The sequence below is a fragment of the Xenopus laevis genome, chromosome 4L, assembly GCF_017654675.1.
Source record: "Xenopus laevis strain J_2021 chromosome 4L, Xenopus_laevis_v10.1, whole genome shotgun sequence".
Lineage (NCBI taxonomy): Eukaryota > Metazoa > Chordata > Amphibia > Anura > Pipidae > Xenopus > Xenopus laevis.
Genome location: NC_054377.1, coordinates 132294799 through 132318396, shown reverse-complemented (window position 1 = coordinate 132318396; position 23598 = coordinate 132294799). Strand labels below are relative to the sequence as shown.

The 23598-nt window shown below is 39.1% G+C and overlaps 1 protein-coding gene across 2 annotated transcripts in view; it reads right to left on the bottom strand.

Annotated features, from left to right (window-relative positions):
* Window positions 1–22381, bottom strand: part of grip2.L (glutamate receptor interacting protein 2 L homeolog) — a 92320-nt gene extending 69939 nt beyond the window's left edge. Inside the window, exon 1 of one of the 2 annotated variants that reach the window (XM_018256323.2) lies at window positions 22116–22381. In XM_018256323.2, coding sequence (XP_018111812.1) covers window positions 22116–22185 — 70 coding nt within the window. In that variant the 5' untranslated portion in view covers window positions 22186–22381. 2 annotated transcript variants of the gene reach the window in all.
* Window positions 22382–23598: the final 1217 nt, after the last annotated feature.

Genomic DNA, 23598 nt, shown 5'->3' with positions numbered 1-23598 from the left:
CTAGGATTCCTTTTATACTAATATTCATTCAGGGGAATGTAATAAAAGTTGGTAACGGAAAATCTATTCTCAATGAGAAAAGCTGTGCCTTTGCGTGAACAAATTTTGCTTTGCACAAATTTAATATAGCTTTTGCGAACCACTTCCAGCAGTGGAAGACCGTTTACGAATTTTATAGTTTGTGCCAATGCGCTGTAAATGTAATAAAACTTCTTACTGAAAAAGACATTATGTGTGCTCCAAAAGATTACGACACCTTTAAGCACTTCTTAAGAGTGCGCAATTAAAATTCGCAATGCAATGACAGTGTAAAGGGATACTGTCATGGGAAAACGTTTTTTTCAAAACGCATCAGTTAATAGTGCTACTCCAGCAGAATTCTGCACTGAAATCCATTTTTCAAAAGAGCAAACAGATTTTTTTATATTCAATTTTGAAATCTGACATGGGGCTAGACATATTGTCAGTTTCCCAGCTGCCCCCAGTCATGTGACTTGTGCTCTGATAAACTTCAATCACTCTTTACTGCAAGTTGATATCACCCCCTCCCTTCCCCCCTCCAGCAGCCTAATAACAATGGGAAGGTAACCAGATAGCAGCTCCCTAACACAAGATAACAGCTGACTGGTAGATCTAAGAACAGCACTTAATAGTAAAAGCCAACAGGCCCGGATTTGTGGAAGGGCAACCTAGGCCCGGGCCTAGGGCGGCAGGATTTTAGGGGGTGTCATGCTTCCCAACCACACCCACATTGGTTCAAAAACACTTGGGATGAGTTTGAGATACAATAATTTTCCATGCACCAATCCCCATTGCCCGGTCCTGATGATGAAAATTTGCACAAATAAAGGGGAGGTGACAGAGGCGATAAACGGCAGTGGGCCTAGGGTACAGTTGCCACCTTTTCTGGAAAAAAATACCGGCCTTCCTATATATTTATGTTTTTTCCCTATTAATAACATTTGGATCAACCATCATTTTTACCGGTCAGGCCAGTAAAATACCGGCCAGGTGGCAACCCTAGCCTAGGGGCACCCACTATGTAATTCAGGCCCTGAAAGCCAAGTCCCGCTGAGACTGATTCAGTTACATGAAGTAGGAGAAATAACAGAAAGTAGTTCCATCCTAAAGTGCAGACACAAGTCACATGACTGGGGCAGCTGGGAAACTGACAATATCTCTTGCCCCATGTCAGATTTCAAAATTGAATATTACAAAATCTGTTTGCTCTTTTCAGAATTGGATTTCAGAATTGGATTTCAGTGCAGAATTCTGCTGGAGTAGCACTATTAACTGATGTGTTTTGAAAAAAAACATGTTTTCCCATGACAGTATCCCTTTAAGGAACAATATTACATCGGAGATGTGGATTTTTAGTCTTATTGGTGCGATTTTTTTTTTCTCGTTTGCGACTTTAATGACATTGCCCCCCCCTCTGTGCCCTAGGACTATGTTTCAGTTTGAAAAGAAAAGGAGGATTAGAGCAGGGTGCTAGTGTTACTTTTGCAAAATACGCCCATTTCAGCTCAGCTTTCCCTTTAAATAGAGCTACAACTTCAGAATGCCAAAGTACTTTGCAGATTTACATGAAGTTTTCACATTTGAAATGAAAATGCTTTCTTCGGAAACTGAAGCAACCTTTTCCTCTGGTACCAAGGGATAACCTCCAGGCACCTGCCCAAGTACTTGGCAAGAAAAACTCCCTGGAGATCCAGTGTGATTAACCCCCTTAAATAGAGAGCAAATTGTATTCAGCTCCCCGCTGCACTCGCCCGCAGAACAGCAGACTGATATGGTTTATATGTCATGGCGAGAGAGCTGCAGAAAAGCATTAACATTTCATCGAGACACACAGAGTCTGGAAATGAAATTGATTGTTTTAAAAGTTTCATAGCAAGGTATATTGTTCCGGTTTTATCCTGCCTGCCCCCCAGTGCTCCAGGGGAAGAATGAGATGACACACAGTTGATTCATTCTGATGTCACACTGTCAATCAAAAGGATCCTTCGATTTACTGAGCAATTCACTTTGCTTTTCTAGGTTAACCTATTAGCAGTTTTTACACTGCTAAATAATGATTTTGAAAAAGCAAAAAAGCGAAACCTGCAGGAGGTAAGAACAAGGTACACGAAACAGAGCAATATAATCTGCATAGACAGCTTTCATTCAAAACGGCTAAATTAATTTTCTGCCAACTGTTCGACATCACAATCAGATCCCTATATAGGCGTTAGGGATGTAGCGAACGTCGGAAAAAAAGTTCGCGAACATATTCGCGAACTTGCGCAAAAATGCGAGCGGTTCGCGAACCCCATAGACTTCAATGGGAAGGCGAACTTTAACATCTAGAAAAGACATTTCTGGCCAGAAAAATGATTTTAAAGTTGTTTAAAGGGTGCAACGACCTGGACAGTGGCATGCCAGAGGGGGATCAAGGGCAAAAATGTATCTGAAAAATCTGCCTGTGTGTGCTTGGAAGAGATAGTGTAGGGGGAGAGCTGTTAGTGATTTCAGGGACAGATGATAGTAAGTTTGCTGGCTAGTAATCTGCTTGATACTGCTCTGTATTGGAGGGACAGAAGTCTGCAGGGATTTGAGGGACATTTTAGCTTAGGTAGCTTTGCTGGCTAGTAATCTACTGTTCTCTTTAAACAACTGCCATACGTTGACCTTGTAGGCATTGTTTGCCCAGTTTTTTTGGACGCAGCCACTGAAGCACAGTTGCCAGAAAAAATATGCCATATAAATGCTGAAAATAGTCATTTTTCGCCATACGTTGACCTTGTAGACATTGTTTGCCCAGTTTTTTTGGACGCAGCCACTGAAGCACAGTTGCCAGAAAAAATATGCCATATAAATGCTGAAAATAGTAATTTTTCGCCATACGTTGACCTTGTAGACATTGTTTGCCCAGTTTTTTTGGTTGCAGCCACTGAAGCACAGTTGCCAGAAAAAATATGCCACATAAATGCTGAAAATAGTCATTTTTTGCCATATACGTTGAGTCAACGTATGGCAAAAAATGACTATTTTCAGCATTTATATGGCATATTTTTTCTGGCCTCTGTGCTTCAGTGGCTGTGGCCAAAAAAACTGGGCAAACAATGCCTACAAGGCCAACGTATACACTACTACAGCGGTGGATACGGATTACGTAAAATATATTATGGCTGCTTGAAAAAAGTGACTCCGGTGTTTTTTCTGGAGACGGTAATATTATGGATATTTAGACAGAATGTGAACAAGGTCACACAGCTCGATGGCGGGTTGAAGAAAACAGTGTGCAAATAATGCCTACAAGGCCAACGTATACACTACTACAGCGGTGGATACGGATTATGTAAAATATATTATGGCTGCTTGAAAAAAGTGACTCCGGTGTTTTTTCTGGAGACGGTAATATTATGGATATTTAGACAGAATGTGAACAAGGTCACACAGCTCGATGGCGGGTTGAAGAAAACACTGTGCAAATAATGCCTACAGGGCAAATAATGCCTACAAGGTCAACGTATACACTACTACAGCGGTAGTAAAATAAAAAAAAGTAAAATAAAAAAAAATGAATATTAAAAAAAAAAAATTAAAGTTGGTGCTGCTGAACTACTAGGAGCAGCAGATTAGCACACCAGTCCCACTCCCCAACACTGCTAGACTAATAGCACTGGGCTCTTATAGTAGTAGTAGTAGTAGTAGTAGTAAAACAACAAAAAAATAAATAAAAGCAGTCCTTACAAGGACTACTGTTATTGCAGCAGTCAGCAGATGAGATCAGAAGCAGGACAGCTGCCCACTGCAGCTACATACAGAGCACTGCAGTAGAAGGTAGATTACTAGCCAGCAAAGCTACCTAAGCTTAAATGTCCCTCAAACCCCTGCAGACTTCTGTCCCTCCAATAACAGAGCAGTATCAAAACGATTACTAGCCAGCAAACTTTCAACTGTCCCTGAAATCACTAACAGGCAGCAGCTCTCTCCCTACACTATCTCTTCAGCACACACAGGCAGAGTGAAAAAACGCTGCAGGGCTTCGGTTTTTATAGGGAAGGGGAGTGGTCCAGGGGAGAGCTTCCTGATTGGCTGCCATGTACCTGCTGGTCTGGGGTGAGAGGGCAAAAAAAAGCGCCAACAATGGCGAACCCAAAATGGCGAACGTCGCGCGACGTTCGCGAACTTCCGGCGAGCGCGAACACCCGATGTTCGCGCGAACAAGTTCGCCGGCGAACAGTTCGCGACATCTCTAATAGGCGTCCGCGCCTCTCAATAAATATTTAGGGAACTGCCCAGCACATGCAGCTCTAACAGCTGCCAGTAACTTCATTTTTATTGCTATAAAGTGACTTGAATGCTTAGGGCACATCAGATCGCTGACATGAAGTCAATATTACAAGCTCAGATCAGTTACAGGAAGAAGGATAAAGATATGAAAGGTCTGTGCATTATACAGTTGTCGCTACACATATCTCTTAGGACCCAAGGCTCAGCCGTCTTATATGGAAACCACAAATACATGAATTGTGGAATCTCCATTTCTGTACAATACAAAGACATTTAAAAGAACAGATCACAGCTTCTCCCACTGTGAGGCTGAAATCTCACTTTGTCTGAGAACAAAAAGGGGGTACAAACCCCAAAAACAGCAATAGAAAGGTTATCCAACATACATTCATTAGGAATGAAATTGAAAGTACTTCCTTTTTGTAAAAGAATGCAGCAGAACCCAGCCGTGCCTTTCTACGTCCCCACATGGACTTAATCATGAATAGGATTTAAATCCGTTTTTATCTAAATAGATGGTCATTTTAATTTGATCTCATTTCTTGTAGGTGGTAACAGGAACAAATTGCATTTTCCCTGCAGGAATAAGCCGTAATCACTATTGGATACTGGGATATTCAGATAAGTGTCTGTTTTATGATGCTATTTGGATTATATATTTGAATTTATTATGGACATTTAAACTAAGAAATATGTTAAGCTGTGACACTAGAGGGCAGTGTGCTCCAAGGTATATAAGATCATGTGATTATATAGCGTTTTATGCTTGATAAAGAGTGGAGTGCCACTCGAAACGTTGCATTTTCTCGCTGCCATGATATGAGATAATTAGAGGCAATTTAAATTTAAAAACGGAGTGCTGTCACTGGGAAGATATGAATATACTATGGAGAATCTTTTGTGTACAGGCTTTATGATGCGCAGCCAAACAGAGAAGTAAACCGAAGAGTAATTGCAGTTTGATTGGAATTGTGCACGTAACACATACACAGACCGGGCATCAATTAACATCTGCTCTGTATACAGTATTTGCCCTGCAGCAACCTACCTGCCCCAGCTGAGAGCTGCAGTTGCAACAGTGCCATCTACTGGCTAATGGCGGTATTAAAGCAGATGTTTTTTATATTATAGATCGGGGTGGGGGATCCCTTTTCCCACTGGCTCACTATCAATTATCCCAACTCCTACACTGATGTCTAGTTTGCATAGCATTGTGCATGTCAGTATGCACGGGGTGGGCTGTAAAATAAAAACACCTCTAGCAATGGCTGTTTTCTGGATACCACTACAACAGCCTCCCTCCCCAACAGGCTGTTTCCTTGTATTTATGTGTCTGTGCAATGCAGCAATTTTTCTGAGAGCCGGGTGCAATATAATGTAGGAGGCATTTTAACGATGCGGACAAACAGTTCCTATTTGCTCTCGTCTTTAGCCGAGTCCACTCAGTTTTACTAAAAATACCAGGAGGCGAGTAATGGAGAGGAAAATTGCTTCCCTATGCCTGCTAATAGAAGAACAGGGTGCATCTTAACTCAGGAAGGATGTCACACAGAAAATATACTCTCAGCTTCCATATAAACATGAGCCAGAGCCACAGAATCAAGCAAAATCATATTATATTACAAGACTTTTTTATAATGAAACATCTTATCTGTCAGTCTCCTCTGAGTTCTCTTTACTTCCTGAGCCCCTCAACAGCCACAGGGTCTGCTTCCTCTATAGCAGTGATCCCCAACCAGTAGCTCGTGAGTAACATGTTGATCTCCAACCCCTTGGACGTTGCTCTCAGTGGCCTCAAAGCAGGAGCTTATTTTTGAATTCCAGGTTTGGAGGCAAGTTTTATTGCATTAAAACCAGATGTACTGCCAAACAGAGCCTCAATGTAGGTTGACAATCCACACAGGGGCTACTAAATGGCCAATCACAGCCCTTATTTGGCACCCAAAGAACATTTTTCATGCTAGTGTTGCTCCCAAACTCCTTTTACTTCTGAATGTTGCTCACGGGTTGTAAAGGTTGGGGATCCCTGCTCTATAGTTACATCCCTGACTTTCACTAAAATGTCCATTATCTCCCACAGTGCTATAAAACAATCACATGGCAGCTTAATTTCTTAAATCAGAAAATGAAGTTACTGAGAAGAGAAAAGTCTTGTGATGTTGCTCTGCTTAGAACTGACCAGAGAAAACATCAGATGACTCTTCTCTGCTCCCTGACCATCTTCTGTGCAGAGCAACATCATAAGACTTTCCTTTTCTCATTAATGTCATTTTCTACCGATGTTAGCCAGAACAAACAGCAGGTGGTACTGCTGTTTCAAATTCATTATATTAGCAGTGTAAAAGCCAATATCTCAGACATTTTACAATAACTTGTTTTGAGGGTTAACTACCCATTTTATACCCAAAGTATATCATTATGAGTTTCTTTTTTTTCTCACCAGTTTGACAGCACTACTGTGTTATCAAATTTAGCTTTGAAGTGCTAAGGGGTAGTAATCCACATCCCCCAATCATTCCAAAATTAAACGTACAAGTTAAATTCAGGTCCATTAATTACTATGGGACAAGGCACACACACGTGTAACCCCCAACAATGTAGCATTTTTGTAATCAAAACAGAATAAAAATGTAAACAGGGACAAAGATCTGCTGAGTGTAGTATGGTGACATCTTTGACCTCACCCATATTGTGGCCCCTAAATACCATCTACAGTATTTCTCAAAATTTATCAGATAAATGGAATGTTTGAACGCATTTCTGGGGGGGTTTAGGGTTATATTTTATTAGTTAAGCTACCAAACTTATCTTATTAATTACAGTTGTATCTCTGATTTATCTTACACAGTTACAGTTGTATCTAAGTGCAGGTGCTTCTGTATTCTGTACTCTCTGCCAAAAGCCTCTTTTTTAATAAAGTTCCAGAAACATTGTATATTTTTCTGGCGTTGGTGCAAGAGATCAAACTGAAACTCGGGACATTTCAGTAACAAACCAGAACTACGGACTGTCCCGCAGAAAAAATGGGACGGTTGGTAAGTATGTATCCAATAGACTACCCTACATTTCCAGTGTTCTCATATATATATATATATATATATATATATATATAGGTTTGGAGGCAAGTTTTATTGCATTAAAACCAGATGTACTGCCAAACAGAGCCTCAATGTAGGTTGACAATCCACACAGGGGCTACTAAATGGCCAATCACAGCCCTTATTTGGCACCCCAAGAACATTTTTCATGCTAGTGTTGCTCCCAAACTCCTTTTACTTCTGAATGTTGCTCACGGGTTGTAAAGGTTGGGGATCCCTGCTCTATAGTTACATCCCTGACTTTCACTAAAATGTCCATTATCTCCCACAGTGCTATAAAACAATCACATGGCAGCTTAATTTCTTAAATCAGAAAATGAAGTTACTGAGAAGAGAAAAGTCTTGTGATGTTGCTCTGCTTAGAACTGACCAGAGAAAACATCAGATGACTCTTCTCTGCTCCCTGACCATCTTCTGTGCAGAGCAACATCATAAGACTTTCCTTTTCTCATTAATGTCATTTTCTACCGATGTTAGCCAGAACAAACAGCAGGTGGTACTGCTGTTTCAAATTCATTATATTAGCAGTGTAAAAGCCAATATCTCAGCCATTTTACAATAACTTGTTTTGAGGGTTAACTACCCATTTTATACCCAAAGTATATCATTATGAGTTTCTTTTTTTTCTCACCAGTTTGACAGCACTACTGTGTTATCAAATTTAGCTTTGAAGTGCTAAGGGGTAGTAATCCACATCCCCCAATCATTCCAAAATTAAACGTACAAGTTAAATTCAGGTCCATTAATTACTATGGGACAAGGCACACACACGTGTAACCCCCAACAATGTAGCATTTTTGTAATCAAAACAGAATAAAAATGTAAACAGGGACAAAGATCTGCCGAGTGTAGTATGGTGACATCTTTGACCTCACCCATATTGTGGCCCCTAAATACCATCTACAGTATTTCTCAAAATTTATCAGATAAATGGAATGTTTGAACACATTTCTGGGGGGGTTTAGGGTTATATTTTATTAGTTAAGCTACCAAACTTATCTTATTAATTACAGTTGTATCTCTGATTTATCTTACACAGTTACAGTTGTATCTAAGTGCAGGTGCTTCTGTATTCTGTACTCTCTGCCAAAAGCCTCTTTTTTAATAAAGTTCCAGAAACATTGTATATTTTTCTGGCGTTGGTGCAAGAGATCAAACTGAAACTCGGGACATTTCAGTAACAAACCAGAACTACGGACTGTCCCGCAGAAAAAATGGGACGGTTGGTAAGTATGTATCCAATAGACTACCCTACATTTCCAGTGTTCTCATATATATATATATATATATATATATATATATAGGTTTGGAGGCAAGTTTTATTGCATTAAAACCAGATGTACTGCCAAACAGAGCCTCAATGTAGGTTGACAATCCACACAGGGGCTACTAAATGGCCAATCACAGCCCTTATTTGGCACCCCAAGAACATTTTTCATGCTAGTGTTGCTCCCAAACTCCTTTTACTTCTGAATGTTGCTCACGGGTTGTAAAGGTTGGGGATCCCTGCTCTATAGTTACATCCCTGACTTTCACTAAAATGTCCATTATCTCCCACAGTGCTATAAAACAATCACATGGCAGCTTAATTTCTTAAATCAGAAAATGAAGTTACTGAGAAGAGAAAAGTCTTGTGATGTTGCTCTGCTTAGAACTGACCAGAGAAAACATCAGATGACTCTTCTCTGCTCCCTGACCATCTTCTGTGCAGAGCAACATCATAAGACTTTCCTTTTCTCATTAATGTCATTTTCTACCGATGTTAGCCAGAACAAACAGCAGGTGGTACTGCTGTTTCAAATTCATTATATTAGCAGTGTAAAAGCCAATATCTCAGCCATTTTACAATAACTTGTTTTGAGGGTTAACTACCCATTTTATACCCAAAGTATATCATTATGAGTTTCTTTTTTTCTCACCAGTTTGACAGCACTACTGTGTTATCAAATTTAGCTTTGAAGTGCTAAGGGGTAGTAATCCACATCCCCCAATCATTCCAAAATTAAACGTACAAGTTAAATTCAGGTCCATTAATTACTATGGGACAAGGCACACACACGTGTAACCCCCAACAATGTAGCATTTTTGTAATCAAAACAGAATAAAAATGTAAACAGGGACAAAGATCTGCTGAGTGTAGTATGGTGACATCTTTGACCTCACCCATATTGTGGCCCCTAAATACCATCTACAGTATTTCTCAAAATTTATCAGATAAATGGAATGTTTGAACACATTTCTGGGGGGGTTTAGGGTTATATTTTATTAGTTAAGCTACCAAACTTATCTTATTAATTACAGTTGTATCTCTGATTTATCTTACACAGTTACAGTTGTATCTAAGTGCAGGTGCTTCTGTATTCTGTACTCTCTGCCAAAAGCCTCTTTTTTAATAAAGTTCCAGAAACATTGTATATTTTTCTGGCGTTGGTGCAAGAGATCAAACTGAAACTCGGGACATTTCAGTAACAAACCAGAACTACGGACTGTCCCGCAGAAAAAATGGGACGGTTGGTAAGTATGTATCCAATAGACTACCCTACATTTCCAGTGTTCATATATATATATATATATATATATATATATATATATATATATATATATATATATATATATATATATATATATATATATATATATATATATATATATATATATATATATATATATATATATAGTGATGGCACGATTTTGTGGTGAATTTCCGTGTTTCTCCACCGACGAATAAATTCGCAAATATCCCACGAAAATTCGCCAGTGAAAATTCTCTGGCGTTAATTTCCGATTTTCACGTTTTTATTGTAAAAACGTTCGAATTGCTCGATTTTTTAGTGGAAGCATTCGAATTGCTCGATTTTGTCTCTGAAAACGTTCGAATTGCTTGATTTTTTGTGAAAACGTTCAAATTGCTTAATTTTTTCGTGAAAACATTCAAATTGCTAGATTTTTTAGCGAAAACGTTCGATTTGCTAGATTTTTCTGTGAACTTTCTGATTTCACGATTTTTCTTGAATTTTCCCGCACAGTGAAACGGCAGATATTCGCCCATCACTATAATATATATATATATATATATATATATATATATATATATATATATATATATATATATATATATATATATATATATATATATATATACATACATATATACAGTATATATATATATATATATATATATATATACACACACATACACTATAGAGAATAATGTCCTGTGCTGAACCAAAGAGACCCGGGCCCACAGCCCGTGACCCACACCACAACCTGCATATTTACTCGCTTGGATTCACCCACCGACCCGCAACTGCCTTATTCACAACCCGCTGCCAATCATTGAACATTAAGTGCTTTGGATGCAAACCGGAAGTGGAATCATCAGAAATGGGCGGGGACAGAAAAAAGGTTTTAACATTTTTTTAAAAGTAGTTAAAAGGGGTTGTTCACCTTCCAAACACTTTTTTAAGTTCAGTTGTTTACAGATTGTTCCCCAGAAATAAAGACTATTTTAAATTACTTTCCATTATTTATTTTTTACTGTTTTTCCAAAATCTAAGTTTAATGTTTGTGTCTCTGGTGTTTGAGTCTGGCAGCTCAGTAATTCAGGTGTAGATTCTAAACTGTTACAATTCTGCAACATTGAGTTGATACATTTATCAGCAGCTTCTCTGGAGTATTAGTAACTATTGTATCAATTCAGCTGCCTGTAATGAAACCCAGAGATTCTGCTCAGCAGGGACAAAGAAGAGAAATGTATCAACTAAATGTATCAATTTAGAACAGTTTACAGGGTCAGTGACCACCCTCAGAGCTGCTTTAGAAAGTGAAAATGACACTTTACACTTCAATATTAGAAAAACGGTGGCACATAGAAAATAGAAAGTAATTGGAAAAAGTTGTTGTTACTGGCGATTATCTAAAAACTAGGGATGCACCGAATCCAGGATTTGGTTCTGGATTCGGCCTTTTTCAGCAGGATCCAAATCCTAATTTGCATATGCTAATTAGGGGCGGGAGGGAAATCGCGTGAGTTTTTGTCACAAAACAAGGAAGTAAAAAATGTTTTCCTCTTCCCACCCTTAATTTGCATATGCAAATTAGGATTTGGTTCGGTATTCAGCCGAATCTTTCAGGAAGGATTCGGGGGTTCGGCCGAATCCCAAATAGTGGATTCAGTGCATCCCTACTAAAAACAACTAGTTGTTTGAAGGTGAACAACCCCTTTGAGTATAGATAACATAAGATAAGAAATATAGATGAGACCCGTAACGCAACCTACAACCAGAAGACCCGCATCTATACCTGTACCTAAAAAAAACCTACCTACAACCTGCAGGGTACCCACTTGTTTTGCACGTAACCCACGGGTACCCAACCTACTGCAGGACTCTATTCAATAACCTTATAAAAGCATAAGGCCGAGTGCTTCTATATAGGTCTATATAGGTCATGGAACTCCAAGGTGACCAACATCCTTATAATAATTTATAATAAGGGTACTTTATTATAATAAACACATGTAAACATAACTGAGCATCAATTATAACTGATGATATCACTAAGCAACATCTATAATAATATAATTTACAGGATATTCATGGCTTGTGTATTATATTATGGTTCTGGAAAATAAAGCGGTGGAAAGTAAATGATATTATTCCCGCTAAATTTAAAGCAATTATATCAGATGACAGTTGCATCTCCCAATAGCTACAGTATGACAAAGAGAAATGCCTTGTACTGGCGCATGGAACAATCCATGCATCAGCTCACTGTAATGTATTCCCTTTTTGCATGAAAGAATAGAGGAACCTTTAAATACCTTATTTGTAGCAATAAAATCAACATGGTTTAGCTAGAGCACATCTAAGCACAGTATTTGTCATATACACTCTCTCTCTCTCTCCCTCTCTCTCTGCACAAAAGGGAAAAACTAACTTATCTGCATTACTTTCCCCCAGGAGAATAGCAGGCACCCCGCTGGGATAAATCACGCAGAGCCCGAGCACCAAGATCCCTTTGTGGGAGAAAATGATACTCAAATGAATGCGGAGAAAGAATAAGCTCTGTAGGAGAGGAATATTGGCAGCACAGATCCACATGCTGGAAGGGCTGAATCATAGGCCTGTGCTTAATGGGGCCCACTTTACATAAATTGGGGGGCTTAGAACTGTTGCTCACCACCCAATCTGTTGGAGATTATTATACTGCAAGAGAATGGAACTTTCCAAAATAATTTTATAGCACCAACATATTCTGCAGTGCATCACAAAGATTACACATCAGCCAGTGGAGCATGCAATCTAAGTCTCTATCATATTCACAATGGTCAATTATCGTATATGTTTTTGGGGTGCTGGAGGAAACCAATAGAAGAATGGGGAGAACATCATACAACCAAAGGCTCCAGAGGTGCAAGGCAGTTGCACTAACTATTGTACCACCGTGATTGTGAACAGCAAGGATGAGGTTAACCTGGTAGGTCGGACCATGGTTTAGAGTAAACTGTAACCCACCTGTCCTGTTTACACCTCATTTATTTCCATCTATAAGGCTAGATTTTAATTCAAAGTGGAGAGAAAGGCTAATTGGTTCAAGACAATAAACGAAGAATAAAGCCAATTGAATTTAATGAAGGTAAGTCTATATGTGCTGCACCATAGAGTTTTACTGCCTTGTTACACCTGTTCTTCTCTTTACTAGGGACAAACTGCCAAGTTGACAGTTTCTTTATGACCTCACAGATTTTCTCTCGTCAGTAGAAGGAGCTCCTCCTCTATCTCAATGGCTCTAGAACTGGATGGTTATGTTCTAAATGGCCAAACTGTGACGAGTATTCTTTGTTATTTCTCAATATTCACTTAATTTCAAAGGGGTGGTTCATCTTTTAAGTTAACTTTTAGCATCTTATAGAGTGGCCAGTTTTAAGTAGCTTTTCTATTGGTCTTCATTTTTTTTTTATAGCGTATAGTTTTAGTAATTAAAGTACTTGCCTCCTTCTGACTGTTTTCAGCTTTCAGTTGAGGGTTGTTATTGTTGCATTTTATTATTTATCTTTCTATTCAGGTACTCACCTATTCATATACCAGTGTCTCAGTCAAACCGCTCTCTGGTTGCCAAGATCATTTGGACCCTAGCAATCAGATAGTCGCTGACATTTTAGAACTGGAGAGCTGCTGAAAAAAAAAAAACTAATTTAAAAAAAAAAAAACATGAAAAAATGAAGACCAATTGCAAATTGTCTCAAAATAAGTCTCTACATCATACTAAACGTTAACTTAAAGGTGGACAACTATTTAAGTGTTGTTTCTTGTATAGAGAAGGGGGTTTGCAATTGGATACATTAGTTTTCACATGAGCAGCTACAACTTTAGCCCCTAGAGAACATGACCCTAGAACTCTATAAATAGAGTACTGCTCTGCTGACGATAAATACACCAGGATACAGCAGGCAGCTATAGCTTTTACACTGCTGTAAAGGGATGGAACTCAAGGAAAAGGCGAAGTGCTGATTTGTAGTGAAGGCCGAATAAATTTGCCTGGCACAAATTTGCGGCGAATCTTCAGTTTTCGCCGCTGGCAAAAAAAATTGCGAATCTCCCGTGTATAATTCGTCAATTTCCGTCAATTTAACGTTGGTATTGCTAGATTTTTTTCCCACTAAATCGTTCGAATTGCTTGATTTTATGGTGAAACCGTTCGAATTGCTCGATTTTCAAGTGAAAACTTTAACATTTTTGATTTTGGTGAAAACATTCGAATTGATCGATTCGTGAAAACGTTCGAATTTCACAAATTTTTTTGTGGATTTTGCGGGAAATTCGCAGATTTTTCGGCGAAGCAAAATGGGAGAGATTCGCCCATCACTACTGATTTGATTTAATATATATTAAGTATTTACCCTACAGTAAGTGCTCCAAGCTTAGCCACCAATTTCTATATTCCCTCCCCAAGAGCTGTCCTCCTCCCACTCCCACACCTCCCAACTGTCCCGTTTTTCGCTGGACAGCCCCAATTGTGACAGCTCAGCACGGAGTCCCGGATTGTCACTGAAATGTCCAGGATTTCTGCACTGAACAACCAGAATAAGAAACATACTGTAGTTTTCTGTAATGTAATTATATAAGAGGCTTTTGGCAGGGAGCCCAGAATAGTCAGCAGCTGCACTTAGATACATTTGTAACAATTTCAGATATGCAAAGATACAATTGTAACTATTTAATATAAATGAACACTCCAGTTTGTAGTGGACAGAATCCTTGGTCTCCATTTCAATCCCCCCACATATCAGATAGGTAAATGGGCCTGTGGTTTAGGGAGAGGAAACATACGAGGCCATTCAACTACTACTTTTCTTAAACCCAGCAGCTGGGAGGGCTAGGGCTGTAGCTGTATTGACTGCCTTTTACTTACACCAATAAAGCTGCCCATACAGTGAACCATAGAGGAAGCAGACCCCCTTGTAGCAGGAGGGCTGGACCCCAGGATCATCTATAAGGTTTTTGGCTGGAGCAGATTTGCACGCTGGGCCCCTCTAAACAATTTTGTTTGCAGGAGGGTGTGAACATTCTTGATACGCCACTGTAGCCTTACATGGGGCAATAAAAGCTGCTGATTTGGCCCCTCCAGACCAAGTTGGCAGCTAAGTGGCTCTTTCCTAAGGCCTACCCGGGATAATATTTGATAGGTTTGAAGATACCTTCAAACTGAATTGGCACATTAGTGCAGAACTCTCCCAACTGGACTCCATAGTTCCAGGAACGCACACAGAATGCTGGGCCGACAGAGAAGACAGACCAGTAGCAGAGGGTGTATATATAGGGAAAGTAGCAGTACTACACACATTTAGATAGAGTAGTTGCAACAGGAATGCCAGTGGAGGGCGAAGGGTCTGGCATGAAGAAGCTTGGAAAAGGGAGCGTGGCATCACTTTTAGATGCTAAACACTTAAAGCAACTTGCAAATAAGACAGATTAATAACAGGCCTGTCACGTTAATCAGAAGTAATGTCTTAATTACACATGCACAGCGCTGACATGTTCCCATCACAGACTGTGGAGGCAAAACCGGAGAGAACAGCACGACAAGCGGCACTTAACTCATACCCTGCCAACCTGGAGTAGAAGGAGTTAAGGCGAAATTCACCTCTAACGTTAACTTTCGGTTTGTTGTAGGGATGCACCGAATCTACTATTTTGGAATCACTATTTCGCAAAAGATTCGGCCAAATACCAAACCGAATCCAAATCCTAATTAGCATATGCAAATTAGGGGCAGGAAGGGGGGAAACATTTTTTACTTCCTTGTTTTGTGACAAAAAGTCATGCAATTTCCCTTCTGCCCTAATTTGCATATATATACTTACGATTCGGATTCGGTTCCTCCGAATCCTCATCCTGCTGAAAAAGGCCAATCCCGAACCAAATCCTGGATTTGGTGCATCCCTAGTTTAATGCAGACTTTAAGTTAAGCCCCATTGTAATTGGTCTTTTTTTTCCCTTTCTGCAAAATGAAACTGAGCCACCATATCACATTGTCAAAAACATTTAAACCAGTGACTAGTTGCTAGGGTGATAGCCTAGCAAATAAATAGCTTAAATTCCTGTACTAATAATTTCTAGAATCGTGTCTTTCCCTTCTAACTCTAATATAGTTTAAGAACTGTACATCTGGCTAAACAAATATGAATAGGAGAGGCCTGAATAGTAAGAATGGTAATAAAAACTAGCAATAATAATAATAATTTTTTTTAGATTGGGTCAGTGACCCCCATTTGAAAGCTGGAAAGAGTCAGAAAAAAGGCAAATTATTCTGAAACTATATAAAAAAGGTCAATTGAAAAGTTGCTTATAATTAGTTATTCTATAACATGCCAAATGTTAATGGAAAGGTGAACCATCCGTTTAATGTCGCTAATGGTCCTGTAATGCAACGATTATAGACAGCACTCCATCATTATACTTAAAAAAAAGCCTTCATTTACACATCAAGGGCTACAGCAAAGTTTTAGGCCCATAATAGATCTTTATTAAGTTGAAACATTGCTGTTGCCCTTGATGTGAAATTAAAAGCCTTTTTTTTTTTTTTAACTATAATGATGGTTCACTGCCTATAATCATTAGAGTACGAGTTGATCCAGGAGTGGACGGACCCTGGTGGATGTGAACCCATTGATAAACAGTGCATAATGTGAGTGCTGCCTATTATCTGTGTGTGTGTAAATGGTGCTGTAATGTACAAGAGCTAGCGAAGCAGTGCACTATATGAACACTAGAGGGCAGTGCAGTCATTTCACTCTAACGCCAGGCCTAAATGCCAAGTGACCAACAGGGTCACTGTAACCCATTTTAATTCATATTTGAAGATGAAAGGAAATGAATGTACAATCTGTATTCTCTGACCAAGGCCTAGTCCGACACTGTAGAACCACGTATGCCCCAGTGGACAGGTAGCCCTAGATTAGAGCGCATCAATTGAGCTACGGCTTTGATGGGACGAGACAGCCTCCTAAATGCACACTTATTTTGTTCTTGCAGTCTCCATATCTCAATCAACAACCAATATATTTGATAGTGCACTCTTCCAGACAGTGTCGGACTGGGACACCATAAAACCTTAGACCAGGGGCCCACTCTCAGTACTAATATTCTTCATCTCCTCAATCAACCTCTATTCTCCTAGTTTGTTTTCTTTACATACTATAAATCTATTATTCCATCTATTTAGCCTCTTTGTTCTCATATAATAGGGAATGACCATGAAATAGGCCAAAAGTTTAGCAGCATGAGGGCCCACTGACACTTTGGCCCACCGGGAGTTTTCCTGATATCCCGGTTGGCCAATCCGACACTGCTCCCATACAGAAATATGTAGATCTTTGAGAAACGCCCTTTCTAGTTGCAGTGATTTCTCCCTTTTCCATGAGACGCCGGGAGCTGCAGTTCAACAACAGCTGGCAGGCTGCAGGGTGGGCATGCTTCATGTGCATACTGACAGTCTCAGCCAGATCTTACAGAATATAACATGTGCTTTATTTTATCTCTTCCCTCCCTGCAACACCCAGAGCCAATTATAAAGCTGAGAAAGGTGCAATGCATTGGAAATGTTCAGGCCGTATCACTAATGTGACTTAATATCTTAGACAGGTTTTTAGCTTGAGTCAATGCCCAATGACTATACATCTCCTCCAGCCGCCCCTATGATTTCTATTGCGCGTCTGTCAGCTTTATTTCTCCTGTATCCTAAATATCTGACTGCCGCTTGTCTTCGCTCATCCTGAACGGCGCAACATCAGCAGGAATTAGCGGTCAGCGGGCTGTCAGAAACCTTCGCTTTGTCTAATGAAGTTTGTCAGACGAGCAGGGGAAATATACAGACTTTAGTCTAAAAACTTTACGGCTGGACTGATCTCTATTAAAGGGGAACTATCGTGAAAATGAAGATGTAATATAAACTTCATCATACTGAAATAAGAAACTGTCTAAATATAATCAGTTAAAAATTCTGTAGTGTTTCTGAAATAATCAAGTTTATCTTCACTATTCCTCTCTCAGCATCTGTTTCTCTTCATTCTCTCTTCATGCAGGAGTTGGGTGTCAGATATTCATTGACAGTTAGATCCAATATATCTTATAGGGGGGCTTCTTATGCCTAGAAGATGTATTAGAGCTCACTCTATTGAAATCACCAGGCATTATGTCTCTCTACATGCAGGATTTGCGCAGAAGGCAGTTATTTTGTTAGATTTTGTTTGTCTATTGGATCTAACAATCCAACTGCTGCATGAAGAGAGAATGAAGAGAAACAGATGCTGAGAGAGGAATAGTGAAGATAAACGTGATTATTTCACAAATGATGCAGAATATTTAATAGTTTATGTTTAGAAAGGTTCTTATTTCAGTATGATGAAGCCTATATTACATTTTCCCCTTTAATCATGATGGTGTCCATGTTGGAGGGACAAGGAGACCATGACCAATCCACGTGCATGGGAACCCCAGGAAATATTAGCTTTGAGTAATCATTTTCCCATTCAGGGGTGATCAGTAGAGGCGGCAGCAGTGTTGGACTGGGACACCAGGGGCCCATCCAAAAACTTTAGACCAAGGGCCCACTCAGTACTATTATTCTTCCTCTCCTCACCGCTGTTCTCCTAGTCCCTTTTCTTTACATACTATAATACTATGCTCTATTATTCCAACTATTTAGCCTTTTTGTTCTCATAGAAATAAAGAATGACCATGAAATAGGCCAAATGTTTAGCAGCATGAGGGGCCACTGACACCTGGGCCCACCGGGAGTTTTCCTGGTATCCTTGTGGGCCAGTCCTACACTGGGCAGCAGACCCAATGGCTGTTGGGAGGTAAAAAAAGAATGCTGATAATTTCAGTATATGTACTCTTGAGAGGATGGGATCAGGTTAGGCAGAGGACACTTCACGGGATTACATACAAGTCTAAAATGGCCAATATATTCAGGGTCAGACTGGGCCAGTGGGACCCCGGTGGGCCCTGCTGACCCAGACCCGCTCCTGTTCCCTGCCAGATACCTCCTTTGGCTCTCTACTCCAAACCCTGCTCTCGGCCACAACTAGGAAGTAGAAGTTACATAAGGAGTTGCAAGTGGGGGATGGAGTAGGTCTGGGGCCTTTTGGCAGAGGGTGCCAGTGACAGAGGTGAAAAGCCTAGAGGTGGCAGCACCAGTGGGTCCTAGACACCCCAGTCCGACAATGTAAATACTGATATGTCTACCAAGACCAAGAAAATTGTGGTAGGTCCACATCAAACTTTGGGACATATTTATCAAAGAGTGAAAACAGACTCCACAGTTCGGGAGAGTGAAATTCCACTGCTCTCTATTCCTTCCTATGGCATTTTTAAAGGCATATTTGTCAAAGGGTAAATTATAGCTTTCCGCCATTCATAAATAGGTCTTTAAAAATGCTGTAAGAATGAATGGAGTGCAGCGGAATTTCACTCAGTCTAGTTACACTCTTTAATAAATATACCTCTTTGATGGGGGCCCAGAGTTTTCCAGATAAGGGGTTCTTCTTTAATTTGGATCAGCATAAAATCGAATTTACAGTGGTGGTGCTATACAGTACATGCACCGACATCAAAAAGGAATAGTTGCTCCAAGGTAACTGTACAAAATCACATTGGATATGGAATTCACAAGTACACAGGTTCAGGTACCACCGTAAGAAGTGAGGCAGTCATTTGCCCAAACCATTGGGTTATAGCTAGAGAGCAGGCAATTGTTTTTCTCGAAGTATTCTCTATACAGTAGTAATTTGCTGCATCTGTTGCAATGGCTCAGTTGGAGGCCTGTTCTTTTAAAGGGGCGATTCCCCTTTTAAAGGAAAACTATACCCCCAAAATGAATACTTAAGCAACAGATAGTTTATATCAAATTAAGTGGCATATTAAAGAATCTTACCAAACTGGAATATATATTTACATAAATATTGCCCTTTTACATCTCTTGCCTTGAACCACCATTTCGTGACTCTATCTGTGCTGCCTCAGAGATCACCTGACCAGAAATACTACAACACTAACTGTAACAGGAAGAAGTGAGGAAGCAAAAGGCAGAACTCTGTCTGTTAATTGGCTCATGTGACCTTACATGTGGTTTGTATGTGTGCACAGTGAATCTTACGATCTCAGGGGGCGGCCCTTATTTTCTAAAATGGCAATTTTCTATTTATGATTACCCAATGGCACATACTACTAAAAAAGTATATTATTATGATAATGGTTCATTTACATGAAGCAGGGTTTTACACATGAGCTGTTTTACTCAGTATCTTTTAATAGAGACCTACATTGTTTGGGGGGTATAGTTTTCCTTTAAGGGCATGTAAAGGCAAAAAAATAAAATCCCATTTTTACTTTCTTTAATAAAAAAGAAACCTATCTCCAATATACTTTAATTAAAAAATGTGTACAGTTTTTATAAGAAACCTGACTGTATGCAGTGAAATTCTCCCTTCATTTACTGCTGCGGATAGGAATTGTCAGATGGTCCCTAACTGCTGAGCAGGGAAACAATCATACTTATGAACAGCAGAGGGAGCCCCCGCCTTACTTCCCAGCCATGCAGAACTCAAGCAGCTTTGTTTATGATGATCCCTAAGCAGCCCAGACCACACTGAGCATGTGCACAGTCTTAGTCTTGCAAAGATGTTTAACAAAGTTACAAGATGGTGACCCCCTGTAGCCAACTTTGAAAGCATAAATTATTTATTTGATTAGGCTTGTGGTGCAGTAAGTTCATGTTTATATTTAGTATACAGAATACAGCATTTCTAGCCTTATTCTATTTTAGACTTTAAACGCCCTTTAAGTTAACTTTTAAGAATGGTCAATTCTAAACAACTTTTCAATTGGTCATTTTTTTAAAATAGTTTTTTCATTTGCCTTCTTCTTCTGACTCTTTCCAGCTTTGAATTTGGGGGGGGCACTGAGAATCACAGGTAGCATTTAAAAAAATACAGGTAGACTTTCTGGATTTTTTCAGGCTGGTAATTATACAGTAAAACAAGCACAATTCTGAGCAAGATTGTATTCAAATACAATAGCTTGGAAGCAGCCAAACAGGCATTGCTACCATTTGACTACCAGGGCGTGGTTTTCTGCTAGAAAACTGTTAATATTGCAGCATGGCAGCTGATTGAATGAGAGATTGGAAGATATATAGGGGAGGACTGAAACAGCAAATATATGGAATAAAAAACAATAACATTTTATCACAGAGCAATAGTATTTTTGCTGCCGGGGTCAGTGACCCCATCTGACAACTAGCAAAACAGTGAAGACCACAAATTATTCACAAAACTATTATACTATTACTATATTACTATATATAAAAATTAAGACAAATTGAAAGTGGTTAAAAGGGGTTGTTCACCTTTAAATCAACTTTTAGTTAATGATGTAGAAAGTGATATTCAGAGACAATTTGCAATTTTTTTGGTTTTCATTTTTTTCTCATTTGTTTTTGAGTTATTTAGCTTTTTATTCAGCAGCTCTGCGGTTTGCAATTTCAGCCATCTGGTTGCTAGGGTCCAAATTACTGTAGCAACCATATATTTATGGAATATGAATAGGAGAAGTCTGACTAGAAAGATGAATAACAAAAAGTAGTAATAACAATACATTTGTAGTTATACAGAGCATTTGTTTTTAGATGGGGTCAGTGACCCCCATTTGAAAGCTGGAAAGAGTCAAAAGAAGGCAAATAATTAAAACAACACTAAAAAATAAATAATAAAGACCAATGGAAACGTTTCTAAGACATGGCCTTTCTATAACATACAAAAAATTTACTTAAAGGTAAACCACCCCTTTAAGAAAAAAGACAAACCTTAAAGCTCAACAACCCCTTTAACAGAGACTTTGACAGTAGGGTTATGCTCTGATTATTATTTCCCTGTTTAACCATGAAAAAATGAACCAAAGGGATGAGCTGTCAGTTTATGGAGTAGAGCAGCCAATGGCACTGCTAGTCTCCCAACTGCCATAAGAGTCATTTAAAGGGGAAGTCACTTACACCAGAAATAGTTCATTTGGAAATGCTTTCCCTTTCTCCCATGCACATTTGCAATTTATATTAATTTCCTTTATAAATCATGCATTTCTCTTTTTATATTGGGGACCCCTGTCAATTTGAAAGACAGTGGACCCTTTCCTAGTTTTACATGGCTAATTATAACTATATAACAGAAATGATATGTACCCTTTTTGAAGGTTACGGACTTCTGGCCTTTTGCAGTCTTCCACCTAAGAATGGTCTGGAAAAAATGCATTTAGAGGTTCTTCATTGGCTGGGGGGGATCAATACCCCCTTCTCACGTTGCTTTTCAGACAGGGACAGAGAATTCTGAGCACCAGCCGGCACTTCCCACTGTTTTTAGTAATAAATCGCACCTGCGGCACCTGCACTTATTTCCCAACAACCACTGCTTCCCACTAACTGATTGACTTCACTGAGTCAGCTCTGGCTTCACCCCAGCCCAATAAATCTCTCCTACCCTGGGATATATTTGGTTTAACCCCGTAGTGGCCAGACACATCACAAGTAGTACATTTAATAAGAATTTACATATATTCTTTTTTTTAGAAAGTTGCTTTAATATGATTTTAAACACCTGAAAGCAATGTGGTCCCCCTGGGAAGATAAAGTAAGTAATTACAACTAACTAAGGGTATGCTATTACTTTATATGGCACTGGCACAATATATTGGTCCCTAACATTGGCGTTTATATGAGCTTTCCATTTTATTATTTACTGTTTGTTTACCCCTTTGTAATGCAACTTAAATTTTTTACTTTCTCCTTATTATTTCGCCTTTTCCTTTGCTAGTCTGTTATTCTGTTACAGCTATGGAACCTGTTATCTAGAATGCTCGGGACCTGAGTTTTTCCGGGTAAGGGATGTTTTTCGGTAATTTGGATTTCAGTAATTTAAATAAACCCAACAGGAACATTTTGCTTCCAATAAGGATAATTATATCTTATTTTGGATCAAGTGCAAGCTGCTGTTTTATTATTACAGAAAAAAAAGGAAATCAGTTATTTGATCAAAATGAAGTCCATGGCCTTCCTGTAATTCATAGCTTTGTGGATAACAGGTTTCCAGACAAGGGATCCCATACCTGGATAATATATTTTAAAAATACATACACTTATTTGTAATAACAGAGCTATGATCTCGGATTTAGGGTGGGTATTTACTAAAGATCGAATTTTCGTAAATTCGGATTGTGAAAGTTTTTGTTGTTTTTTTTTTTCAGAAAAAGAACAGGCATAAAAGAATTTCCATTTTTGACAAATAATATGTACACATTTTCAAATCGTATGTTTTTTTTTTTTAGAGTTGTCGCATGAAAAACCAGGACTTTTTTAGATTATCCAGCGCAGATTGCGATGTCAAGAAACAAAGACATCTGCCATTGACTTCTACATGACCCAGACAGGTTTCAGCTGGAGTATTTTCGGATTTATAGCAACTTTGGAGCATAATAAATCTCTATAAATTCTAGGTTTTTTTTCATCTAGAAATTTAAATTTTTCCCTTTAAAAACTCAACCAGAAAAAAATTGAAGTTTACTGAATAGGCCCCTTAATCTCTGCAATAAATGCTTTCCTGTGCTCATGTAATGCTCTGTGCCCAGGAGTGTTGCAACATGGCATTATGAAGCATTTTGGCCCACTGCAA